This window comes from Camelus dromedarius, chromosome 16 (genome assembly GCF_036321535.1).
Source record: "Camelus dromedarius isolate mCamDro1 chromosome 16, mCamDro1.pat, whole genome shotgun sequence".
Classification (NCBI taxonomy): domain Eukaryota; kingdom Metazoa; phylum Chordata; class Mammalia; order Artiodactyla; family Camelidae; genus Camelus; species Camelus dromedarius.
The window spans coordinates 36925042-36948132 of record NC_087451.1 but is presented as its reverse complement, the minus strand read 5'-3'; the positions used below and the strand labels follow the sequence as shown (position 1 = coordinate 36948132).

Below are 23091 nucleotides of genomic sequence, written 5' to 3'. Positions count from 1 at the left end.
TCCTGAAAACTGTGGGACTTGAGTGCTCTCAAAAGGTCTCCACTGCAGGAGGAAACAGTGTATCTAAGCTGAATTATAGAAAATGAAGGGATTCTGGAACAGTCATCAGTTTTCTGAGAAACACGCCAGGGATGTGACTGGAAAGAATGGGTCAAGACTTCTGAGCACAGAGCCAGCAGCTCTACCTTGAATGCGTCCCTTAAGTCCTGAATTTGGACCAAGCGGTCGGCTCCCTCTGTGTGTATGTCATGTTGGCTGGGGACAGAAACCACATGGCTGCCACTGACTCACCCACAGTGATAGGGAGGGCGTGTGCCCCTAGCTTGACACTCTCATCCCATTCATGGAACTGGATGACACTCAGGGCTTTGCTATCCCCTAGAAACCAAGCTCCGGTAAGAGGTGCAGGGGCCAGTCCCAGCGGGAGGCATATTAGCCAAGGCAGCCCCAGGGCACCTTCCCACAGGGAAGACCTATACGTGGCTGCTAACTGAGGCTGAGCGGCAAGTGCGGCCGCAGCAGGCTGAGTACAGAAGTGAGAGGGCCCGTGCAGTGGCCGCTGGAGGGAGGAAGCTGGTTCCCAGATAAAAGCATTAGGTCAGGGGTCCAGTGAGAAGGAACTGAGGAGCCTGAGAAGCTGTTCCTAGTGCAGAGAATTCTGTGTAGAAGCTTTTAAGGGGACTGAGCAGGGCTGCACAGGAGGGTGAGCTGGCCGAGAGGGTGATCTCACCGCGGAATCAGCCGCAGCCCAGCAAAGCGTGGACACTCCTGTTGGCTCCAACTCCTTAGATCTCTTCCATTGTAAATGAATATTGCTTACTTTATTTTTCCCCAGTTCATGTACGTGCTGGAGTTCATCAAAAGACTAGCAACCACTAGAATCCCCCATTAGACATGAAGTAGATAGTTTCAAATTGTAATGACTGATTTTTCTCCTCTCACATGGGTGTTAAATTCAGAACAATGTGCTTACACTATAGGAGCATGAAAGTTCTGTTTCCTGCAAATAATGTGTATGGGAAATAATATTATGACAAGGAAAAGCTACATATTTCATGCTCTGATTCAATACATGGTGTGCACAGAGTTAAAAATCCTGGAAAGCAGCTTACGTTTCTAAAATTCTTACAGCCCGAGAGTGAGAGATAGAGACAATAAAAATATTTGTTGTAAATTCTTTTGACAAACAGGCTCAAAGTTGGAAAAACTTTAACCAGAATGCCCCTAAATTGTTGTAGAATAAAAGTAAATACTTTTAACTTCAAAAACAATCCAGGTTCTCAATTGTCAAGATTCTTACTTCTCCACAAATTGTTAGCAAATTTCCACACTCAAGTTTCTGACTTAAAAACCGACTGCATAATTGTTTTTAAAACTTACGTTTTAACTCAATGTTTTCATCTTTATAATATTAAACACCAGATATCCAAAAACATCAAAAATAGCCCCTTAATTTTCAAAACAATTTCTCCACAGATGGTTGGCATTCACTTCTTAAAGTCTTATAGTTTTGCGATTAAAATGAAAAAGAAAACGGAAAACCCCAAAACAAAACACAGAAAAAAAAAAATTACAATGAACTTACTTTTCAGAAATTTGAAGCAAGGAATCTAGAAGCTTAGTTTATCCACTGGGCTCCTTATTTAGAAGAAAACAATTCACTTTTTTTTTCCCCCAGTTTCTACCACATCTCCAGAATGTGCTTAAACTGTTTGACTTCTGTGAAAATTTCCTCTGAAGCCTGCTCTCCGAAGACAAGTTAACGATCTCAGTTCTGTTGGCCCTGCCAAACATCACGTCCACGTGATCACTCTTGTTTTTCTTTGACATCGAGCCAGTTCCTGCTGAACAGTAGCATTTCCACTTGGTTGCCTGGAGGAATCGTATGAGAAGGAGCAATCTTGCAGAGGAAGTCCAATACTCATAAACTTTTCTCTATTATGCCCCAAATAATCCGGCTAATATCAAAATTTAAAGCATTGTCTTTAAACCGTGAGAAAGAAAACGGTTTCATCAGAAAAAAGCTCTTTTCTCTCCTGAGATCTCTAGACTTGCCTGCTTGGCATTATCACCTGGATAATCAGGATTTTCATTCCTCCCTTTCTCATTTTCATTCAGTTCAGAATATTTTCTGATCTCCCTTGAGACTTCCTCTTTGACCCATGAATCATTTAGAACTGTGTTGTTTAATTTCCAGGAGGTCCAGAGCTTTTCCTGTTCTCTTTTGGTGATTTGGTTTCTAGTTTAATTCTGTTATAGTTAGAAAATGTACTTTGAACCTCACGCTGTTAAGACTTGTTTTATGACCCAGGACATAATCGCTTTTGGTGAATATTTCACATGCATTTGAAAAGAGGTATTTCTGGAGTGAATGGACTATTGTATAAACACCTGCTCGATCCAGCTGGTTGGTGCTGTTGGTCATTTCCCTTGTCTACTGGTCTACTGTTTTCTGTCTACTGGTTCTGTTGATTATTGAGAGAGGAGTATTACAGATTTTAATAAAAATGAGAGTTTTTTTTCATGTAATTTTGCCTCATGTAATTTGTAGTTTGTGGTGTTAGGCACATACACATTTAGGATTGTCATGTCTTCTTGGTGAACTGGTGAACTGGCCTTTTTATCACTATGTACTGCCCATCTTTGTCTTTGGTAACTTTCTGTGCTCTGAAGAACTACTCTGTTTGATATTAATACAGCCATTTCTACTTTCTTTTTGTTAGTATCGTCATAGTATTTTTTCCATTCTTTGATTTTCAACTGTATCAGTATGCCCGTATCACTACATTTGAAGGGATCTTTTAGACAGCATTTGCTGTTTTAAATTCACCTGGCAAACATGTCTTTTAATCGGTGTGTTTAGCCCAGTTACATTTAATGTAACTATTGATATTTTTGGATTCAGATCTGTTGTTTGCTATTTGTTTTCTGTTTTCTTCCCCCTCTGGTTTTCATTCTTTTTTCCATTTTCTGGCACCTTTTGCTAAACGTTATTTGAACATGTTTTATTTTATTTTTGAACATGTTTTAGTAGTCCACTTTAATTTGCCCATTGTGTTCTGAAACTATACATGTTTGTACAGCTATTTTGGTGATTGCTCTAGGGATTACAGAAGACACGCTTAACTTTATACCATCTGTTAGATGCATATTTTACCACTATAAGTGGAACATAAGAAACTCACCATCATGTAGGGGCAAAAAAGCAGGTAGCCAACGGAGCACTGCTTAACAGCTGCAACCACAAAGAGTCAAAATTGGGGTAAGGGCAGTCACCATCGTCCCAATAAAAAGTTACTATCCCATGGTTAGTTCCCAGTCCTTATGCAAAGGAACCTACAGCCATTACAGCCATTTACTTGGCTGACTGTGCACAGGAGAAAGAGAAACCCTCAGACATTTCAAGGGCTACTGGGCACAAGACGTAAGTGGGCACTGATAACTGGAAAACCAGAATGTCACTATGGCCCCACTGTTAAAATGGGGTGTATGGAGCCATGGTAATAAATGGAGTTCTGGTTAAAGTTCAGCTTTATGTGATCCCACTGGGTCTACAACTCACCCAGCAGTCATTTTTCTATCACCAAGTATATTATTAGAATTGATCTATTTGGTGGTCGGAATAACCCCCACACTGGGTCCTAGGCCTGTGGGTTAAGATCTCTCATAATGGGGAAGGAAAAGTGAACAACCTGTGACAGTTCCCTCAGTCCCACCGCAAGCTGAGACAGTCTGTCAAGAACAACACTGCATCTTGAAGAGGGAGAAAGTGGAGACCATTGAGGTCATAAAGGATACAAAGAGAGTGGTACCTAGCACATCTCCATTTAATTGGCCAGTCTCAGCCCTCATCCTGGAGAACAGCCAGATGGCTATGAGCTAAAACGGGTGGTGGTTCCGGCCACAGCTGCTTTGTCAGGCACGATGTCTGAACCCACAGCACGTCCACGATATTCAGCCAGTGGTTAGTCAGATGCCTTCTTTCTTATTCTGCTTAGAAAAGAGTATCAAAAAGAGTCTCAGGGGAGGCACACAATAATAGCCTTTCTTCAGTTGATAGCCTCAGGTCTATGTGAACCCTCCTTCCTCTGTTCTAGTCTTAAGAGATCTGGACAACTTGGACATCTCACAAAACATTACACTGATACATCGGTGACGTCAAGCTGATCAATCAAGGATAAGGGAGAGATGACTAGTACACTGGTGACCTTGGCAAGACACACATGCTCCAGAGAGCGGGAGTTAAGCCCTGTGAAGGTTTGGGAACCCGCCACTTCAGTGAAGGCTTTATGGGTCTAGCGGTAACGTGTGCTCGGTGTATCTCCTCCAAAGTAAAAGACAGCTGTGCGTCTTGCATCCCTCCCAGTAAGAAGTGAGGACCATGCCTGGCAAGGCCCCCCTGGGTTCTGGAGGCAACAGAGTGAACACCTAACAACACCGGAGGCTGCCTGACAGGGAAGGATGCCGCCTTTGAGTGGGGCCGCGAATAGAAAGGGCTTTTGCAGCAGGTCCAGAATGCGCCACAGTCTTGCCACTTATTGGAGGTATCAATGGGGAAAAGTCTGTTAAAATGAGAGGATTTTTGTCCTTGAACAACAGACCAGAGACTTACCAGACTTACCAATGAGGTTTTCAGGGATTATTTAAAAAGTACTCTGAGCCATCAACTTCACACATTGCATGGTGCTACTCATGGCATCCTGCATCTGTGGATAACTTGTGCAAAGGGCTTTACAGTTTCCAAAAGCTCCCATCTGCAGTTTCTCATTTGAATCCCATTCAACGTAGCAGGACGGTAGATCCAGTTGGGTTATGGGATTTACTCTCAGCCACAGAGCTGGAAAGAAGCCAGTCCAGTCTCAGATGCCCTGGGATTCCAAAGTCAACGCTCTTTCCCATATAACCCAACGGTCTAGCTTCCTGTATCAGCAAATAGGTAGTTGAGGATTGTACTCCAAATTGATCACCTGTTTTATGTTTTTATGGTCTTAGTTTTAGTTTTATTTTTATCATAAACCTGTCAGGGGTCCAGGAAATAACTAGAATGAGTATTTAATTTTTGGCAGATAGGATACAATCAGGGCATCCTCCAACATTGGCCTAAGTGAGAGTTGTGATGCTTTCAAAGTTCAGTTCCTGTACATTTACCAGTCTGAACTGCTGTCAAAGAGACTGAGCCATCAGGCTATCTATCAGCTAGCTAGCTATCCGCCCTCCCACCCGCCCATCCACCTCTGTCTCTCTAGCCGTTACGTATCCCTCTTGGCTATGACTAGGTCATCTTCTCAGTCAGGCTTAAACAGAATCGTAGGGTATTTGAGCTTTCGGGTTCTTCTGCTGGGAGCTTCCACTGCACTGAAGGATCACGTCCCTCCTCAAACCCATCTAAGTCCTGCTCCTTGGAGAGCTCCAGGAGAACCTGAAAGGGGAAAGGAATAAACAGTGAGGGTGCCACGCAGCCTCCTATCATTCCAAGTGAGCAAGACGATGTTTATTAATTCATAACTTGTATATGCTGATATCTAATGACTAAAATATGTTCCAGGGTGGACTTTGAGACGCTGTCCTCCTCCAGATCAAATGGCCCCCCTGTGGGAACTGTGGTCAGAGCGGACTTTGCACGGACAAGGGAGGGGTGCAGAGCCTGAAGCCCTGGGTCCGGCTCGTGGGTTAACGGGCGGTCACACCCTCTCCTTGACCTCCTCAAACTAATACTTAAAAAAAAGAATACAAATTAAATCTCTAGCTCAGAAAAATAGAATAATAATAACAAAATAAACCAAAAAGAAAGCCAAACAAAGAGATAATAAAAGAAAGGCAAAACATAATAAGAAGAGAATAGAAAAACAGTACGTTTAGTTAATCAACCTAAACCTTTTTATAAATAAATATTTTAAAATACACAACCACAAGCTAGCTAATCATTTGGAGGACCAAAAGGAAATATGGATTAAAGTGAAAGATTTTCTAAAATATAATGACAATGTGTGCAGGTATGTATATGTATATTTGTGTGTATGTGTTTCCACAAATGTTTGGAAATTATGTAATGCAATTCTAAATTAAAAATGGACAAAAAGATAACAAAATGGAAAATTAGAAAACATTATTTCTTAGTTATAATAAAATACAGTACATAAAACTTGTGAATATAGTTAAAGTAATGATTAAAGGGCAATTTGTCATTCTAAACATACATATTAGAAAAGAAAAAAAGATTGAAATCAGTGATTGAAACTTCATCTTAAGAAGCTAGAAACAAAACAGTAAACTTAACCCAACAGAGGAATCTTGTAGCCCAAAGGAGAAAAACCAATTAAGTCAGAATATGATTCTTTGAAAAAAATAATAAAAATTGATAATACACAGAAGAGGACTGAATAAGAAAATTAGAGGATGCCAAATAAATTACCTGTATCAGGAATGAAAAGGAAAGTTTCTTTATAAATCCTACTGATGTCAAAAAGTAATAAGGGTATTAAGAACGACTGTAGCCCAGTAAATTGAAATTTTTGATTAAATGCAAAATTCTTAAAAATACAATTCAGCAAAAGTTAACAGAGGCAGACATTTGAAAATCTATCATAAAGCTTTTCCGTGAGAGGGAAGGAGGGAAGTTCCCAGGTCTGGATGGCAAATTTGTCTAAATACTTGAGGAAAAATTAGTACACTCTTACACAAACTTTTCAGAGAAGAGAAGAAGGAATGATTATGTGAAGAAAGACTTACCGCTGGACTGGACGGCTCCATGATCTTCTCCAGGGACACTGGAAGTTGGCTATTGACCCTTGGCCAAGAGAAGAAGAGACGGGCCAGCTATTAATTTTCAGTGCGCTGCCTAAGGTATAAAATTCCCCTGGCAGTACCTGGGCCACCTTGCCTTCATTGTTTAGGGATGCACAGACGGGATGGTTTACATCCAGTTAAACCAGTTACACGGCTTGGTTTGGCTACCAGTGGGGTATAAAATAGCCCACTACACTTTTTTTCCCCGGGAATCTCCTGAAACCAATATTCCTTGTACTTATCATGGTGGCAGATAATTCAAAAACAAAGAGTAACTTGTGTGACTGACAAAAAGGACCCCAGGGGGCTACGTCTGGAAGTTCTCTGGCCTCTGGTGCTTTCCCTGCACTTTCTCCCTCCTGCTGCACCTTAACACAGAAATACGCCCCAAGAGTCTGTGAGTTCTTTCAATAATCTGACCCTATACAATTTACAAAACCGGCACCGCGCACAAGATTTTTAAAATTACCCTTGACGCTACAGTCTTAATCGTGGCTGTGGCTTTGTGTGGGATAAAGAAAAACGAGGAAAGGCAGAGGAAGGGGGACCAACTGGAAACACAGAGTGGCCAGATGGGTTTTGTGGCCATTCCTGGGGTAAAGCGGCTGATGGGCTGTGATCTCTGACAAAAGGAAAACCTTATCAGTGGGACCTGGAGTTGGTACATCTGAGGTCGGGGATGGATTACAAGCACATTGCAAAAGAAACACAAGCTGACTGGAGATCAGCCAAGAAAATGGTAACTTGGCTGCTTTGGGTTCTTTTGTCAACAATGAAAGTAACTAAGAAACAGTCTGAGGCTGCCAGGGTTGCTGAGTTACAACGGGTGATTCAGCCTGAAGAAGGGAGGACATAACATCATGGAGGATTTCGGTGAATATCTGTGCCGATAGGAAGGCGGTCCCTGTCCAATGAGTGATCACCGAAGAGATGTCACAGGTAGCAGGGAGAGAGCATACAGGCAGGGAGAAACCACCTGAACATGGGGCCCTTGGCCGCGGTGCGAGCCAGCCTCCGGACACCCTCTGCACTCTCTAATGCAATGGATTTTCCATATGGATATTTAGGAACTATTTTCCCTGCGTTGGATACCCCCAAAGTGGAAGGGAAGGCTTGGTCTGACTCAGGACCCTCAGTTAGGGGTAGAGTAGCAAGGAAGATAAAGCAAAACAAAAACTGAAATAATAATCCACTGAAACAAAACTACACTTGGAGGGAGGCAGGTCATTTAGTTTTAAAGTGACACTAACCAGCGGAGAGTGGGTTTTCACGGACTGGATGGGAGATCTGTTTCTTGATCTATAGCCTGAGCCAACAAAACAATACGCACTACAAAGGGACACATCTTACACATAGCGTTCAAAGTAAGCATGTATCTGGGATCTAAAAGATCTGAACGACTTAACCTTCTTCAATGTGGAATAAATTTTGTCTTCTCTTGTACCTTCATACATGCCCTTCAAAAGTATTAATACAGTAAGAAAAAGTGAAAAATAACCCTCGCCCCTTGTAATGCACACACACATTGATACATGGAACCACGTCACCCCCTCATTTTGTGTTTCGAAATTCAAACTGAACTTCTAACGTTGAGATTTAGCATATTGGGTTCCAATTCAGTTTATCATCTTTTTGGATTAGTTTCAGTTTTGGAATTCTGTGCTTCCCAGGGTCTTACTTCAAACAGACCTCTCTGACCTGTCTGTAACCTGAAGACAGTCCGTGACAGAGGTTGCCCGTTCTTGACTGACAATTTATAAACCACCGGCGAGGAGCACCTGTTAGGAGATGAGAGGTGGGGCCGATCTCTGGGTATGAGCGGCTGACCTAAATCTACCAGTAGAAATGCTAGAATGGGTTCACGGTCATCCAAGGAAGCCAGTTTGCAAGCAGGAGAATTAGGAGAGGAATAGTGAGACTCGGTGTCAGCTTCATATCTCAGGCTCCTTGGAGTCTAAGTACATTTTGGGACTTGTCTTTGCCCCTCACACCCCTGCTGCAGACACCAGGGACTCAGGGTCTTCGTACAGAACCACAGTTTCCTAAAGTTTCTGAAACCTAGAAATCTAGGGCTGTTCTCTACAGCCTCATCCACTCCCCTCACCCCATTCAAAAAGCTTTAATATGGGATAAATAAATGGGTCTCTGAGAGGAAAGTAAAAATCTTCAGGAAATCAGTGCCGTTTCCTGCAGAAGGGCTCAGTGTTCACCCTCTGCTGTTCAGGTAAATATTTACCTACGTATTGTTCACAAATAATCAGCATGAATTAGATTCCATTTCATAGGATTTCATTTCTTCCACGTCACTTCCACCCATGCTGCTCCTTATGATTATGTCCTTGCGATGCATTAAAATTTAACAGTGCGACGCACGGGTTACTTTTCGTATAATCCACTGAAAAAAATAATTCCCTTCTTGTTATTTAAATTATATTTCTCACTTTTCTGCTTTTTTCCCCTCTAACTCCTAATCATCTGTGTTCTGCAGCAGATTCAAGGTATAAAATATCTATGTTACTTTTCCAAAGCTGGTGCCACCCCTGAGTTGTTAGATAAACTTGGAATAAATGCATAGATTTAGAATGAAAGTAAGCGATACATTCTAGCCCTGTTGCCCATCAGATTTGCCACATGACCCAATTTGTTTCTGTGTCAATTTCCCATTAATAAAGATACTGATAATATCCACATATGGTATTCCTTGGACAATTTTTTTTTTACTTTGTTTTAGGCAAAGTAATAACAGTGTCTTCTTTTCAAGGTCTCTGTGAAGGTTGGACAAAATAACGGAAGGCTAGGACAGGACGGGGCCTACGGTAGAGACACGGCACGTGCATGGCAGCTTCTAAAGCAGGTCTCTCGTCTCTGGTTTGTTACTGTTTTTTCCTAGTAACCTACAAATAATCTTTGTTTTAGGGTTTTTTTGGGGGGTAAAAGTGACCTTCAGTGTCTACAAGGCAAAACAGCTGTCAGGAAAAAAGCCGACATTTGATACCCAGTCAAAACCAGCAGACGTCTTTACCTTTCCCACCAAGCGGCCTGGGGGGAAAGCCTTAGAATTTCAGCGTGAAGTGAAGGGTCTCCTCTTGCGTGGGGGTCTTCATCTTCATCTGCAGCAGGTAATCCTTGCCAAATTTGCTCTTCAAGTATTGGATGGAACCCATGCATCTGGAGCAGGAATGGTAAGTGAACAAGGCAACGAAGAGAAGCGTATTTAAGAAAACGCTCCTGTTGCTACTTAGCTAGTGCTGCAGACACCGTGGTCCTACCATGGGTATATCAGGAAGCAGCAGCCTCAGCTCCTCCCCAGGATCTGACTCCTCCAAGAGCAAAACTTGCTTTCTTCTGCCCCAAGCTGCAGTGGTCAGGCGTTGGCTCTGGATGGGCGCTCGCCTTCCAGACACCACGATTGCCCTGTGGTGACACGGAGCCTCAGTCTCTGCTGTGTAGTGGGTGGTCAGGGGGAGCCTCAGTCTGTTTCTAAAGGGGGCCTGAATCACCTGCCAACACTGGCAAGAGAACACTGGCAATCAGTGGAAGTCCTGTGATTAATCTGAAAATGGTGGGAAGGATATTCCAAATGGCAGAAGAGCTGAGGCAGCAAGTCTCGATAAAGCAAGAGGGCAAGATAAAGCAAGGATGAGGACAGACAGATCAGATTCAGGAGGAAAATGAAATACTGAGATTGGAGGACGGACGTGGGAAAAACCTAGTAGACGTTTACATAAGAGAAAAATTCTGAGCAACAAAGAATTGTTTATGAGAAGGCAGAAGGAAGGTGAACAGACCCAGCAGAACCATACAGCTGTCAGGACTCCCAGGAAGAAAAGGAACGCACAGCAAACATACAGACCACATTGTCCAGGAACCCCAGACTTTAGACGCTTCAAAAACTAGATCCACAAGCTAAATATCAGAGTCATTGGATTCTCGCACTAACAGAAAACATAGCAGATGAAGAACCAAGTGAATGCTGAACTCTGAAAGCTTTTCCCCACCCACTCAATGAGATCTGGAAATAAAATGTGAGACAAAATGCTATTTTGGAAATTATTAGTTAGTGCTTAATGATATGGATGGTGTTTGCTACATTTAAAACCGTTTTAAGGGACAGTTTTTGTTTGTTCAACAATACTAACAAAATTCACAGATTTCCAGCAAGGCCTCTGCACAGGCCGTGACCGGGAAGCACCCCTCACTACATCTGCAGCTGCCCCTCGGGGTCCATCCCCGTGGACGGCTCGTCCAGAAGCACCACCGACGGGTTTCCCAGGAGGCTCAGCGCGAAGCACAGCTGGAACGGGAGGAACCGCGTCTGGCACCGACCTGGGGGTGCGCAGAGGAGCACCCAGCCCCGCCCCTACCTTTCGCTTTACTCCCTCGGATAAAGCCTTCACGGGGAGCTTCAGCTGCTCCTGCACCTTGAGCGCATCCACCAACCTGAAGGAGACAGAGTGTTTCAGGCTTCTGGATAGCAAGGAAAGTTGATGGGAGAAGGGCCAGGCGGGACAAGCGTGGGGACCAGAGCTCAGAAATGCGGCTCTGAAAATGACACCCAGTCATCTCACATTGGCTGATCCCCCCCCCCCAAAAATAGCCTTTCTCTTAAAAAGAAAATGTAGGCACATTTCACGATATCCAGATAGCTGCCCTGTGATAGTTTAAATTTTAGTATTTTTGATAAATTTTTACCAATGGTTATTTCCTCCCATATTCAATATGAGAGGAAAAAACAAAACAAAACACTTTGAAATCCAGGAAATTAGTTTCTAGTTGGAAATCTACCCGGTGTGGCCCGGGTCTGCGTTCAGAGCCCCCGCCCTGAGCTTCCATGAAGGCCGGCCCTCCCAGCTGTCTCCCCATCCCCTCAGGAGAGAACAGGTGTGTGTCCCCCGTGTACCGTGTGACGGCGGCCATGGCATCTGCTTTCCTCAGCCCTTTCATGGCGGCGAACACCTCCAGGTGCTCCTGCACCGTCAGGCTGGGCCACCGCGCGTTCTCCTGGGGACGGTAGCCCAGGAACCCCAGGGCGTCCGCTCCGCTGCGCCCTTTCAGTAGCACCTGCGGAGGAAAGTCCCCTCTCAGAGCCTGCAACCTCTGAGTATTGGCATGACGTCGTTCTCTTTATATTAGGTTCAGTGATAATCTAGCAAAGAGGAAACCATTCAGAGCAGGAATACACAAAACCAGGTGTGTGCAAAGTAGTGCATTGACCTGTGTTGAAAAATGAAACACCCCTGACTTGCCCGAACTTGCCTTTGCAGCTGAGATCTTGCAATCAATTTCCTCATTATCAGCAGGACAAAGCACCTTAATTTTTCAGAACTTGCCTTCATTCCCACCACTTTGTTTTTTTATTGCTCCTCTGTCACAGACATTGCGCAAAGAGCTTTGTCCAGAAAGGAGAACAAAGTAACTAGAGTTCCTGACCACGTGCTGTTTCCATTCTGTGGCGCCAGGAGGGAACAATCAGTGAATTGGATAAATGCAGTTTGTGACTGTTCCTTTGAAAAAAATGTTCAGGAGGTTGGGTTGCAGAATAACAATGGAGTGACTCTAGGCAGGATTCTGTTTGTTGGAGCACTAGAAAAAAAATCAAATAAGCAAATTTGGGGGAAAAAGCACAAGAAGCATCTTCTGAGAAGAAAAAGGGAATAATTCATATTTGCAGGTTGCTTGAAATGAGGATAAAGACGGTGAAATTCAAACACAAAAGCAAACGCATTTGCAATTTAGCAATAAAGACAAAGACTTATAAGTAAAACATAAGAAAACCATTTAAAAATATTTTTTAAAGAAACTTGTCCAGATTGGACACATTGGACAAACATTGCATAGAACATTGGCTTTGGATAAGTCATTTTTTTTTCCTTTATACATACTTTGTAATAGTTTTATCTGTGCTGGAAAAAAGAAAATGCAAACATACAGACATACAATATAACCACTAGTTACACACAAATACAAACATATATGTGTACATTTGTATTTAAACTATTCACATTGTATAATAAACATAGTAGCAAAAATTATAAAGTGAAATTTTTTTTTCCTGAAACTTCAGAAAAGCAGAGATAATCATTATAATCATTACTCATAAATGGTTCTTCCAAATCAACATGGTCAATAATCAAGTCCAGAAAGGAATCCCACTGCTGCTTTGCGGTCACCAGTTCACCTCCCCCTTTGTCCAAATGTCTACTCATGGCCTTCTAGGTGACAGGATGTGGCTACTTTGTCTTGCATGGGAAATACAGCTGTGAAAGACACGGCCTTTGCGCTTGGACACAGAAGGCGTGGTAGACAAGTGATGCAGCACACAGCTCACAAGCACTTACCACGTACATAGCGTGCCCAGGCTCTCTCAAGTTCCTTGAGGCGTTCCGGCTGACAACACAGGAAAAGACGTGTGCCTTTGAGGAGTTTATATTCTAGGGACAGATGAATAAATGACAACGGGTGAAACTGTAAACATAGGACTTAATGCCCTTTCTATGTGATTATGCATGACATCACAGCCACCTCGGGAGATTTTTGACAATATAGATGCCCTAGTGCCACTCCCAACTAGTCCAGACAGAAGGTGTCCACTGAGCTGGGCCTGGCCCGTCTCTGAGGCCCCCCCGGCTGGCTCTGATCCGCAGCCAGAGTTTTGAACCACTGAGCTTTCAGCAACTACAAATTTCTATAATTAGGGACAAAACCAGGAAGCATTTAAGGAATTACATTTATAAGCAGCAGAAGGAGAAGGAGGAAGAGGAGGGATGGGGAGGAGGAGGGACGGGGAGGAGGAGCAGGCAGTAATCATTAACTTAATTCCTCTAAAAAGCTGTTGATTCTATTCACACAATGCAGAGTTCAGTCCTGAGCAGGTAAGTTGCAAGGGAAGAAATGAAGAACTGTTTATTTTTGTGGTGACTACTGGGCTCATCACCTTCCTGTTGATGTACAAGTAGTTCTTAAAATATAAATAATGAATGTATAGGAGATATTTTTAAAAGAATGCAACCATAAACATGGCATTAAGTTTTAATCATGCTACCATTTACTTGGTAAAAATTTTTCAAAATTAAGTGCCAATACCAGATAAACTATCAAAAACCAACCTGAAAAGGCTATGATTAGATTTGAGCCACGCCTCAAGTCTGCTTTAGAATTCACATCATGATCCATTCTAAGAGCTGAGGTTGAAAAACAAACCAATAAATTAAAGGGAATTAATTACTTTAAAAATTTAAACTTAATAGTCTAGCATAGACTGTAATCATTACGTTCCAAGAGATCCCAGAAAATACAAAGTTAATGCCTGCCTACTTCAGAGTTTTCTATTGGAAAACAGGGGTGTGTGAAAAACTATAATATAGTGATTGGTACGGTAGAGGCATGTTCCAGCTGAAAAGCGAGCACGGAGGCGAGAGGCAACATTTGGGCAGTCAATCCTTAAATAGAACTGGGAATTAGAAATTGGGAATGGGAAAAGGTAAAATGTTTTAGAAGATGGTGGCCTGAGAATAAAAATGTTACGAAAAAGCACTGGTATGTTTAGGGAAAAGACAGTAGAAAAATTGGGCTGATCCATATTTCTCAAGAGAAGGAATACTATAGAGTTAAGTTTTTAAAACACATCATAGTGGAAATTTACTGATTGGCCTCACTCAATTATTGGGGGAAATGGGTAGTCTGTTCAGTGTAAGAAGCCAACAGAGGAAGAGAAGAAAGACATTTTGGGAATGAAAAGGGAACTACCTATGGAATAGATACTATTATTTATCCTATTTTAAAGAAGAAAAATCTAAAGAACGAAGTAATTCATTCATCTCCCCTGGTCTCAGAGCCTGAAGAGCTAACTCCAGAAAATTGATAATAAGACAAATATTTACTGTCCGTAGTTATACACATGATTCCTATCCATGGCAATTTCGTCAGCTTGACACTATAAATCTCTGTAAGTCAAATCCTCATTTCAGCTGATTCTAAACTACTACTGACCAGTCTGAAAAGGCGTTATACTGTATGATTCCAACGCTATGACATTGTGGGAAGGGTCAAACTGTGAAGACAGTAAAATGAACCACCGTTGCCAGGGGCTTGGGGGAAAGGAGAGGGCTGATCAGACGGAGCCCAGGGCATCTTTAGGTCAGTGAAACTCTCCTGTATGAGACTGTGATGGTGGATATACGATATTGCTCATTTGTAAAAAACCTGTAGAACTGTGTAACACAGACTGAACCCTAATATAAACTACAGTCTTTGGCTAATAATAATGAATCAGATTGGTTAATCAGTTGTAATAAGTGTATCCCACAAATGCAAGGTGTTAGTGATAGGGGAAACTGCCCTGTGATGGTTTCTTCCGTAATGTCTTAAAAATGATGTCTCTTTCAAATGATCAAATAAATGCCTTCTATTTCCCATAAAAACTCTTATAGCAAATGGTTAATTAAATGTCAGGGACTCCTAATTCTCACAAATCTTGGAGCAAGGGATATTGGTTGTTCAACATCTGAAACATTCTCCCGAATGACAAATGTGCAACAATTCCACCTTCACCTCAGAGAACATGGCAAAGTCCAGCCTTCACCTGGCCAGCATTACCAAGTGCAATTTATCTGATTCACAAGTTAAAAAGGGAACGCTAGGAAAGCTTTAGGTTTGAACAATGATGCTTTGTAGCCAGAAGAGGTCTACTTTACCTGAGTTCCTCCACCCATCTATTTATTCTGGATATTCCTTTTTCTGTTTTATTTGGAACACATTTCTTTAGACATTTCCTGACTCTTTTAACTGTTTTCATCCTAACTTTTATCATTCCCTTTGTTGTATTGAAGTCTTACTTTTGTTATAATGAAACATTGTAATTTTCACTCTGTGATTTTGTATATGTGTGTGTATGTATGTCCCACATTTTTGAAACACTTTCCTTTCTGGAAGCCAAAATACATTCTTCTATATTTCCCTCTAACACTTCTAAAGTTTTATTTGTCACGTTATTTATTCCACTCTCCTGTATTTCATTTTTGTGTAAGGCACAAGACAGGGATCTAAATTTTTCTTTTACGTTTGTCAAGCTAAATGTCACAGCATGGTTTACTTAACAGTTCTTTCTTTCCTCATGGACTTTTTGTGCTTCAGCCTCGTTTTCTGACTTTCTCTTCTCCCCACTGACTTCTTTGTATATCCCTTCCATACTGCCTTAATTACAGAGCTTTCTGAGAAATCTTGGTACATGATTCCTTTATTCTTTTCTTTAAAAATGACCCTAGTGCCTCGGGGACTTTTCCCTCTGTGGTTGACAATGTTAGCTCATCACTCAAGGGCACTTCATTATTGTTGATTGTTTTTCCCCTCCTCTTTTCTTTCCCGAGCACACATCCAGGGTTCATTTCTCAGCTTCTTTGCACTCAGATGTGGCCTTGATAAGGGAACATGAGGTGGGGGCGATATGAGGAAGCTTTAAAGAACTGGGTGTGCCTAACAGACCCCCTTTCCCTGGACACCAGAGATGACAGAGCCAGGAGATGGGGGTCTAGTTCTCAAAGTCGCCGCCGGAGGAAAGGCAACCACTGATCAGATATAGTCACCTAGGACTCTTGTGAGGAAAAAGAATCTCTTTGGTTTGAGCCCTTACACTCGTTGGGGTTGACTTGTTATTGCAGCCTCGCTTGTCCTAATATGCCTTCCACACCTTCCAAATCCATTCTTCCCCCAGTTTCACTGAGATAAATTTGACATACAGCACTGTGTAAGTTTAAGGTGTACAGCATAATGATTTGACTTAGACATCATGAAATGACGATCACAATAATTCAGTGAACATTATCATCTCACATAGATACAAAATTTAAGACATATTTTTTAAACGTTTTTCCTTATGGTAAGAACGCTTAGAGCTTACTCTATTAATGACTTTCATATGTGACATACAGCAGTGTTAATCACACTGATCTGTTGTACATCACATCCCTAGTACTAATTTATCTTGTAACTGTTAAGTTTGTACCTTTTGACCGCCTCCATCCAATTCTTCCTCCCCTCCCCTCCCCCACGCCGACCTCAGATAACCACAAACGTGATCTCTTTTTCTGAGCTTGTTCGTTTGTTTCTGACGTATCATTGACCTACACCACTACAGTAGTTCCCGTTGCACGATATAGTGATTTCATATTTCTATACATTTCAAAATTATACCATAAATCTAGTTATGATAAGTTACCATACAAAGATATTACGTATTTAGTGACTATATTCCCCACACTGTGCATTTCATATCCATGATTCATTTATTTTGCAACTGGAAGTTTGTATCTCTTTATCTCCCTCACCTATTCCTTTCTTCTTCCCCTTCCTTCCCCTCCCCCATCTACCTGTTTGTTCTCTGTATCTATAACTGTGTCTATTTTGTTATGTTTGTTCATTGGTTTTGTTTTTGAGATTCTACACATAAGTATAATCATACAGTATTCTTCTTTCTCTCTCTGACCTATTTCACTTAGCATAATACCCTCTAGGTCCATCTATGTTGTTACAAATGGCAAGATTTCATTATTTTTAAGGCTAACATTGCATTGTATATATATTTACCACATCTTCTTTATCCACTTATCTATTGACAGGCACTTAGGTTGTTTCCATGTCTGGACGATTATAAATAATGCTGCAATGAACACAGGGGTGCATGTATCTTTCCTAATTCGTGTTTTTGTTTTCTTCAGATAAATACTCATCAGGGAAATGCAAGTCAAAACTACAATGAGATATTACCTCCCACCTGTCAGAATGGCTACTGTCCAAAAGACAACAAATAACAAGTGTTGGTGAGGATGTGGAGGAAAAGGAATCCTAGCGCATCGTCGGTGGGAATGTAAATTGGTGCAGCCGCTATGGATAGTGGTATGGAGATTCTGCCTCTCCCAAATCTCAACGTTTTAGAAACAGTTTGACAAGAAACATCTTAGAAACATTTCAGTAACTAATCATCTTATTCCTTCAGTGTTTAATCGTTACATCTTGGACATTGCTTTGTCGTTACATATCAAAGCCTGACGTCATTTACTCCCAATCAGCTTGGCTTACAAGAAAGAAATTTCAACATACCTTAACTCTGTGGAATTTCCAACCACGATCATCCTTGTCACCGCTTTATAAAATGTTAGTCCCACCTTCTCTGTTTATAATACGCAAGAGGAGATGCTTTCTTACAATCACAAGTTGGTTAGCTGCATGAACGGATGTCACTGGTTACCATGGAAAGGCGGGGATGTGCTGGAGGGGATGGGAAGAGCCTCCCCGGACACTGAGATTCAGATAGGCTTTAGCTGGTGAAAACCCAGGACCTGTTGACCTGTTTTTGTTGACTTCCTTTCATTGATCCTCTAGGAGGGTCAAAATGGTGCAGATTATAGAGTGAGTGATTACAGCGGGACTTGAACACGTATACAGAAGAGAAGTGGGCATGGTTGCGTGGGAGAAGCTGGGGACGGGGAGAAATGGTATTTAATATTTTGGACGCTTGATTATTAGCAAGACGGGGGATGCTGACATAGCAGAATATGAGCCAGACCAGGTTATATATCATCCTGCACAATCTTCCCTGATGAGGCGTGTTTGTTACCACAGACACCATCCTCAGTCCCTGTATGTTGTGCACGTAGGCAAGGCTGCTCAAGGTGTGGGTGGTTTCTGGCCAGTGACAATATAGTAAAAATTTAAAAAAAATTTTTAAAGTAAGTGTATACTTTAGAAGCTTTTATAGCAATTTAACATTTCTGCAACCTCACGGTACGTGTTTTTGTATTTAAAAAATACATACTGATCTGTAGATGAGAAATGAAATGATCCTTTACCATGGATCGTTTGAGAAATACTGCTGTATGATGTCCTGGGAGTGTAAGATTTCCCCAGGCGTTGACAGCCTGCTGGGTGGTGGTAGAACTTGAAATGGAGACTTAGGGATTACTGTAAAAGAGGGTGTCGTGAACAGAGGTGCCGGTGGAGTTGTGGATGCCCTCGGCATCTGGCAGGCCCACTCACCCTGCCCCTAGGTGATAGAGCAACAGTTGCAATTTCCAAGAATGTGATACAAAGGCTACTTCTGCTTTTTGTTGTTTATGTGTGTCTATGTGCGTGCATATGCACATGTGGTTTGTGTGTGGCTAAACGGGCAGAAGGCAGATAGCAATGGTGAGGACGATAAGAGAGATGCAGAGAAGAACTTCAAAGATTTTTAAGCTCTTAGCAAGCAGAGCAGAAGTATAGCAGTGGACCAGCCCCCTCATCTGGTCAAAGCTGCAAATCACAGCCTTCGTACTTATAACCTATAGCAAAAGGAATGTCTGGGAGGGTGGGGATTCCTATAATGTGATGGGTATATTAGTTGGGATTCTCCACGGAAACAGACCAATAGGAGAAATAGATAGCTGACTGATAGCTAGGTAGCTAAGGAGGGGATGTAGAGAGAGAAATTAAGTAACTGACTTGCACGACTGTGGGGGCTGACCATTCCTGAATCTGTAGAGCAGCCTGGCAGGCTGGAAATTCGGGCAGTAGTTCTACGCATGGTCTGAGGAGAATTCCTTATTTTTTGGGAATCTTCAGTCTGTGTTTTCAAGGCCTTGACTGAAGGAAGCCCACCCACAGATGGAAGCTAATCTGCTTTACTTAAAGTCCACTGATTTCCATGTTAATCACATCTGAAAATCACCCTCACTGGACTGAAAAATCACCTTGATCCAGGTTGGTGTTTGACCAAACAGCTGACCACCACAGCCTAGCCAGGCTGACACATAAAATTAACCATCACGAGGGGAGAATTTACAAACACGTTTCGTTGCAGCAGTAAACGGCTGGTCTGGTCACCAATTCCAATTGTTTGGGGGGAGGGGTCCCCCCACACCACAGAGCAATTCTCTGGATACCAGCTGGGTGTCCCACCACTTATCTCAGTTCTGACACTGTCTATTCAGAGATGGAGTCAGATTCCACAGGTTAAGGGTTCAGTCCTACCAGGCTCGGCCTCCCCCTAATTCAGATGCCAGTTTCAAGCCCAGGTTGTTACCTGTGCTTCTAACCAACTGCTTATAAATCAGAGGTTCCCACGACCCTCTTATTCCTCTGATTTGTTCAATTTGCTAGAGTGGCTCAGTGAACTCAGAGGAACATTTTACTTACCACATCACCAATTTATCTTAAAAGGATCTAATTCAGGAACAGCCGGGTGGAAGAGGTGCATAGGGCAAGGTGTGTGGGAAGGGGCTCAGAGCTTCCATGCCTGCTCCAAGGCGGGCCATGTTCTGTGAGCAAACCTCCATCACTAACCTGGAAGCTCTCTGAACTCCAACCTCTTGTGGCTTAATGGAGGCTTCATTATGTACTGATGCAACCATTGGCCATTGGTAATAATTCACCCTCCAGCCCTATTCCCCTCCTCGGAGGCCAGGTGGTGGCCTTGAAAGTTCCAACCCTTTAATCACTTGCTTGATTTTCTTGATGACCAGCCCCCATCTTGAAGTCACTTCATTAACATAAAAAAAGACTCATTACCACTTTCATCGTTTAGTGAATTCCAAGGGGTTTAACAGCTCCGTGCCAGAAAGGGAATAAAAACCAAATATGTGCATCTTATTATAAATCACAATATCACAAACAGAAAGCCAAAATCTCACTCAGGAGACACTTCAGGGCATTGGTGAGTACCATATCTTTTCCATAGCCTCAGTCTAAAATCCCATACCAATAGGATTTTCTGGGTCTCTCGAAAACTGTGGGAACTTAAGTATTTACAAAAGGTCTTCATTGCATAAGAAAATAGATTTCTCAGTCTGAATTACCAGAATAAAAGTTATTTTTACAGGGAACATTAGTTTTCTGGAAAGCACGCCGGGGGCATGGCTTCCTGAAATGGATCGAGACTTTAACACACAAAGCCAGCAGCTCCATCCTAGCTGGTCTCATTTGGCTCTTAGGTCCTGACATTTGAGATGTGATCCGCTCCTTTTACACTCTGTTGGCTAAGAATGGTCCAAACAGTTGTCATGGAATATTGCATGGAGATAAGAAATGGGGGTCCCCTGTCAGAAGGCTTCATCCCACTCATGAAGCAGGATGATGCTTTGGGTTGAAGTATCTCCTAGAGACAAAGCTCAGGTAAGAGGTGCAGGGACCAGTCCCAATAGGAGGCATGCTAGCCAAGACAGCCTCAGAGCGCATTGCCAGAGGAAGAACGTACGTGTGGCTGCTTAATGAGGCTGAGAGGCAAGTAGACAGAAGCAGACTTAACATGTTATATCCAAAGAGTAAAAGATACAGGAAAGCATCTTTTTAAAGATATAAGTCTATGGATAAAGTTGTGATATATTTATACAATGGAATACTACTCTGCCATAAAAAAGAATAAAATAATGCCATTTGCAGCAACATGGATGGATCTAGAGATCGTCATTTTAAGTGAAGTAAGCCAGAAAGAGAAAGAAAAGTACCATATGATATCACTTACATGTGGAATCTAAGAGAGAAAAAAAAAAAAGGACACTATGAACTCATCTGCAAAACAGAAAAAGACTCATAGACTTAATAAACAATCTTACAGTTACTAGGGAAAGAGGGTGAGAAGGTTTAAATTTGGGAGTTTGAGATTTACAAATGTTAGCCACTGTGTATAAAAATAGATTTTAAAGGTTTCTTTTCTATAGCACAGGGAACTATGTTCACTATCTTGTAATAACCTTTAATGGAAAAAATATGAAAATGAATATATGTATATATATGCATGACTGGGACGTTGTGCTGTACACCAGAAATTTACACATTGTAATTGACTGTACTTCAATTAAAAAAATTCTCTCTCTCTCTCTCTCTATATATATATCTGAGAGTGAGATAGAGACAGTAAAAACATTTTTCTAAATGTTACTGGTGAAAAAAATCTTACAGTTAGAGTAATTGTACCCAAAATACCTCCAAACTGTCATGCAATAAAATCAGATACATATACTCATGTATGCATAGCTATTTGTCTATCTACCTGCTTTTCTCTCTCTCTCCCTCTCTCTATACACACACACACACATATACGTACTCAGACTTGCAAATTCATTCACAAGAGTTACTTAAGTTCGTAAAGATCAATCCAGTAGCAAATTTCCAGCTTACTCACACAGTCAAGATTTTTGTCCTCATATGATAAAATAGTTGCAATTTTTTTTTAAAAAAGGTTATTAACCCAATGATTAGCCCTCCTTTTCTGTGGAATATAAATCAGCAGCTATTCATAAACATTAAATTAATTATTATAAGAATAATGTCTCCAGAGATGTTTGGCATTTAGCATATGGGAATCATATGTTTTTGTATAATACAAACAAAACAGAAGAAAAAGATGAACTTACTTTTGAGACAGTAAGTTTATGCCTAGGTCTCATTATTTCCAGGAAAACTGTTCACATTCCTCATCTGTAACACCTCTGCATTATGGTTGAGCTGTTTGCCTGCCTTGAAAATTCCCTTTAAGACTGCTTTCTAGAGGGAGACTGTGATAGCAATTCTCTTGGCCTGACAGCACTGGATTCATGTGATCACTCTTGGAGAAACTGCTTTTTTACTGACCTGCAGCCGATTCCTTGGCAGAGAAGTGTCAGCTGTATTTCTGGAGCATCACATAAGGAGGGGTCTCCAGAGGGAATCTAAGGTTTGTAAAACGCTCTCTTCTGTGCCTCAAAAGAAAATGGCTGATTTCTAAATATAAAACACTACCTTTAAAAAGTAAGAAGGTAAAGAGCTTAGTCAGACAGAATCCTTTTTTCCTCTGTTCAGGAGTTCTGGACCTTCTGAATGGTTATGTTGACTCGAGTAATTTAATCAGGTTTTGACCATTTTGAAAAGCAAATGCTTAAATCTTCTCTGCTTCCTATATCATCACATCCTCCTTTCCTACTTTTTACCTCAGGAAATAGCACCAACTTCTACTTGCTCAAGATAAAATACAGGAAATCTCCTGGACTGTTCTTTCCTCCCCCTCCCAACATCCCCCCACACCCAAACCACCAGCAAGTCTTACCCGTCAATGTTAGTTCTCAGGTATAACCCAGTCCATTCAGTCTCCATACCTCTCCACCAACCTACACCAAGCCTCTGTCATCTCTCAATTTGTATTATTGCAACAATTAATTAATTAATTCCCTGTACCCACTCTTGATACCATACAATCTATTCTCCACTCACAGGAAAGTGCTGTCTTTTTTAAAGTGTGTATCTGATAATGTAATTCTCCTTCTCAGCACCCTTCAAAGACTTTCCGTTGCACTTCAAGTC

At 41.8% G+C, this 23091-nt stretch overlaps 3 protein-coding genes across 6 annotated transcripts in view; all 3 read right to left on the bottom strand.

Annotated features, from left to right (window-relative positions):
- LOC105085702 (ABC-type organic anion transporter ABCA8) overlaps positions 1-5221 on the bottom strand; it is a 68618-nt gene extending 63397 nt beyond the window's left edge. For 2 of the 4 annotated variants that reach the window (XM_064495620.1, XM_031468957.2), the window contains exons 1-3: positions 3813-5221; positions 3186-3235; positions 1586-1872 (exon numbers count right to left, since the gene is read on the bottom strand). The gene's annotated coding sequence lies outside the window, so the exon portion shown is untranslated. Of the gene's footprint in view, positions 1-1585; positions 3159-3185; positions 3236-3812 lie in introns of those variants that run through there. The other 2 variants (XM_064495617.1, XM_064495618.1) reach the window with 2 other exon arrangements.
- LOC105085700 (ABC-type organic anion transporter ABCA8-like) lies at positions 5216-10825 on the bottom strand. The gene is made up of 4 exons (XM_064495621.1): positions 10056-10825; positions 9809-9954; positions 6730-6787; positions 5216-5419 (listed from the first exon to the last, which is right to left on the bottom strand). Exons 1-4 carry the CDS (start codon positions 10056-10058, stop codon positions 5273-5275), a joined length of 354 nt encoding a protein of 117 aa, XP_064351691.1. The 5' UTR covers positions 10059-10825; the 3' UTR covers positions 5216-5272.
- Positions 10826-10900: 75 nt separating this feature from the next.
- On the bottom strand, positions 10901-13213 carry LOC135323250 (ATP-binding cassette sub-family A member 9-like). The gene is made up of 4 exons (XM_064495622.1): positions 13125-13213; positions 11687-11847; positions 11151-11226; positions 10901-11080 (listed from the first exon to the last, which is right to left on the bottom strand). The coding sequence occupies exons 1-4, from the start codon at positions 13131-13133 to the stop codon at positions 10985-10987; spliced, it is 342 nt and encodes a 113-aa protein (XP_064351692.1). The 5' UTR covers positions 13134-13213; the 3' UTR covers positions 10901-10984.
- Positions 13214-23091: the final 9878 nt, after the last annotated feature.

Excerpts from the sequence above, each read along its gene's own strand:
- LOC105085700 (XM_064495621.1), bottom strand. Across the intron at positions 6,788-9,808 it reads CAGGCCGCTTGGTGGGAAAG|GGTCAATAGCCAACTTCCAG; the intron begins GTAAAGACGTCT and ends CTCTTGGCCAAG. Across the intron at positions 5,420-6,729 it reads TGGAGCCGTCCAGTCCAGCG|GTTCTCCTGGAGCTCTCCAA; the intron begins GTAAGTCTTTCT and ends TTCCCCTTTCAG.
- LOC135323250 (XM_064495622.1), bottom strand. Across the intron at positions 11,227-11,686 it reads GCCATGGCCGCCGTCACACG|GTTGGTGGATGCGCTCAAGG; the intron begins GTACACGGGGGA and ends TGTCTCCTTCAG. Across the intron at positions 11,081-11,150 it reads CCGAGGGAGTAAAGCGAAAG|CTGTGCTTCGCGCTGAGCCT; the intron begins GTAGGGGCGGGG and ends CTCCCGTTCCAG.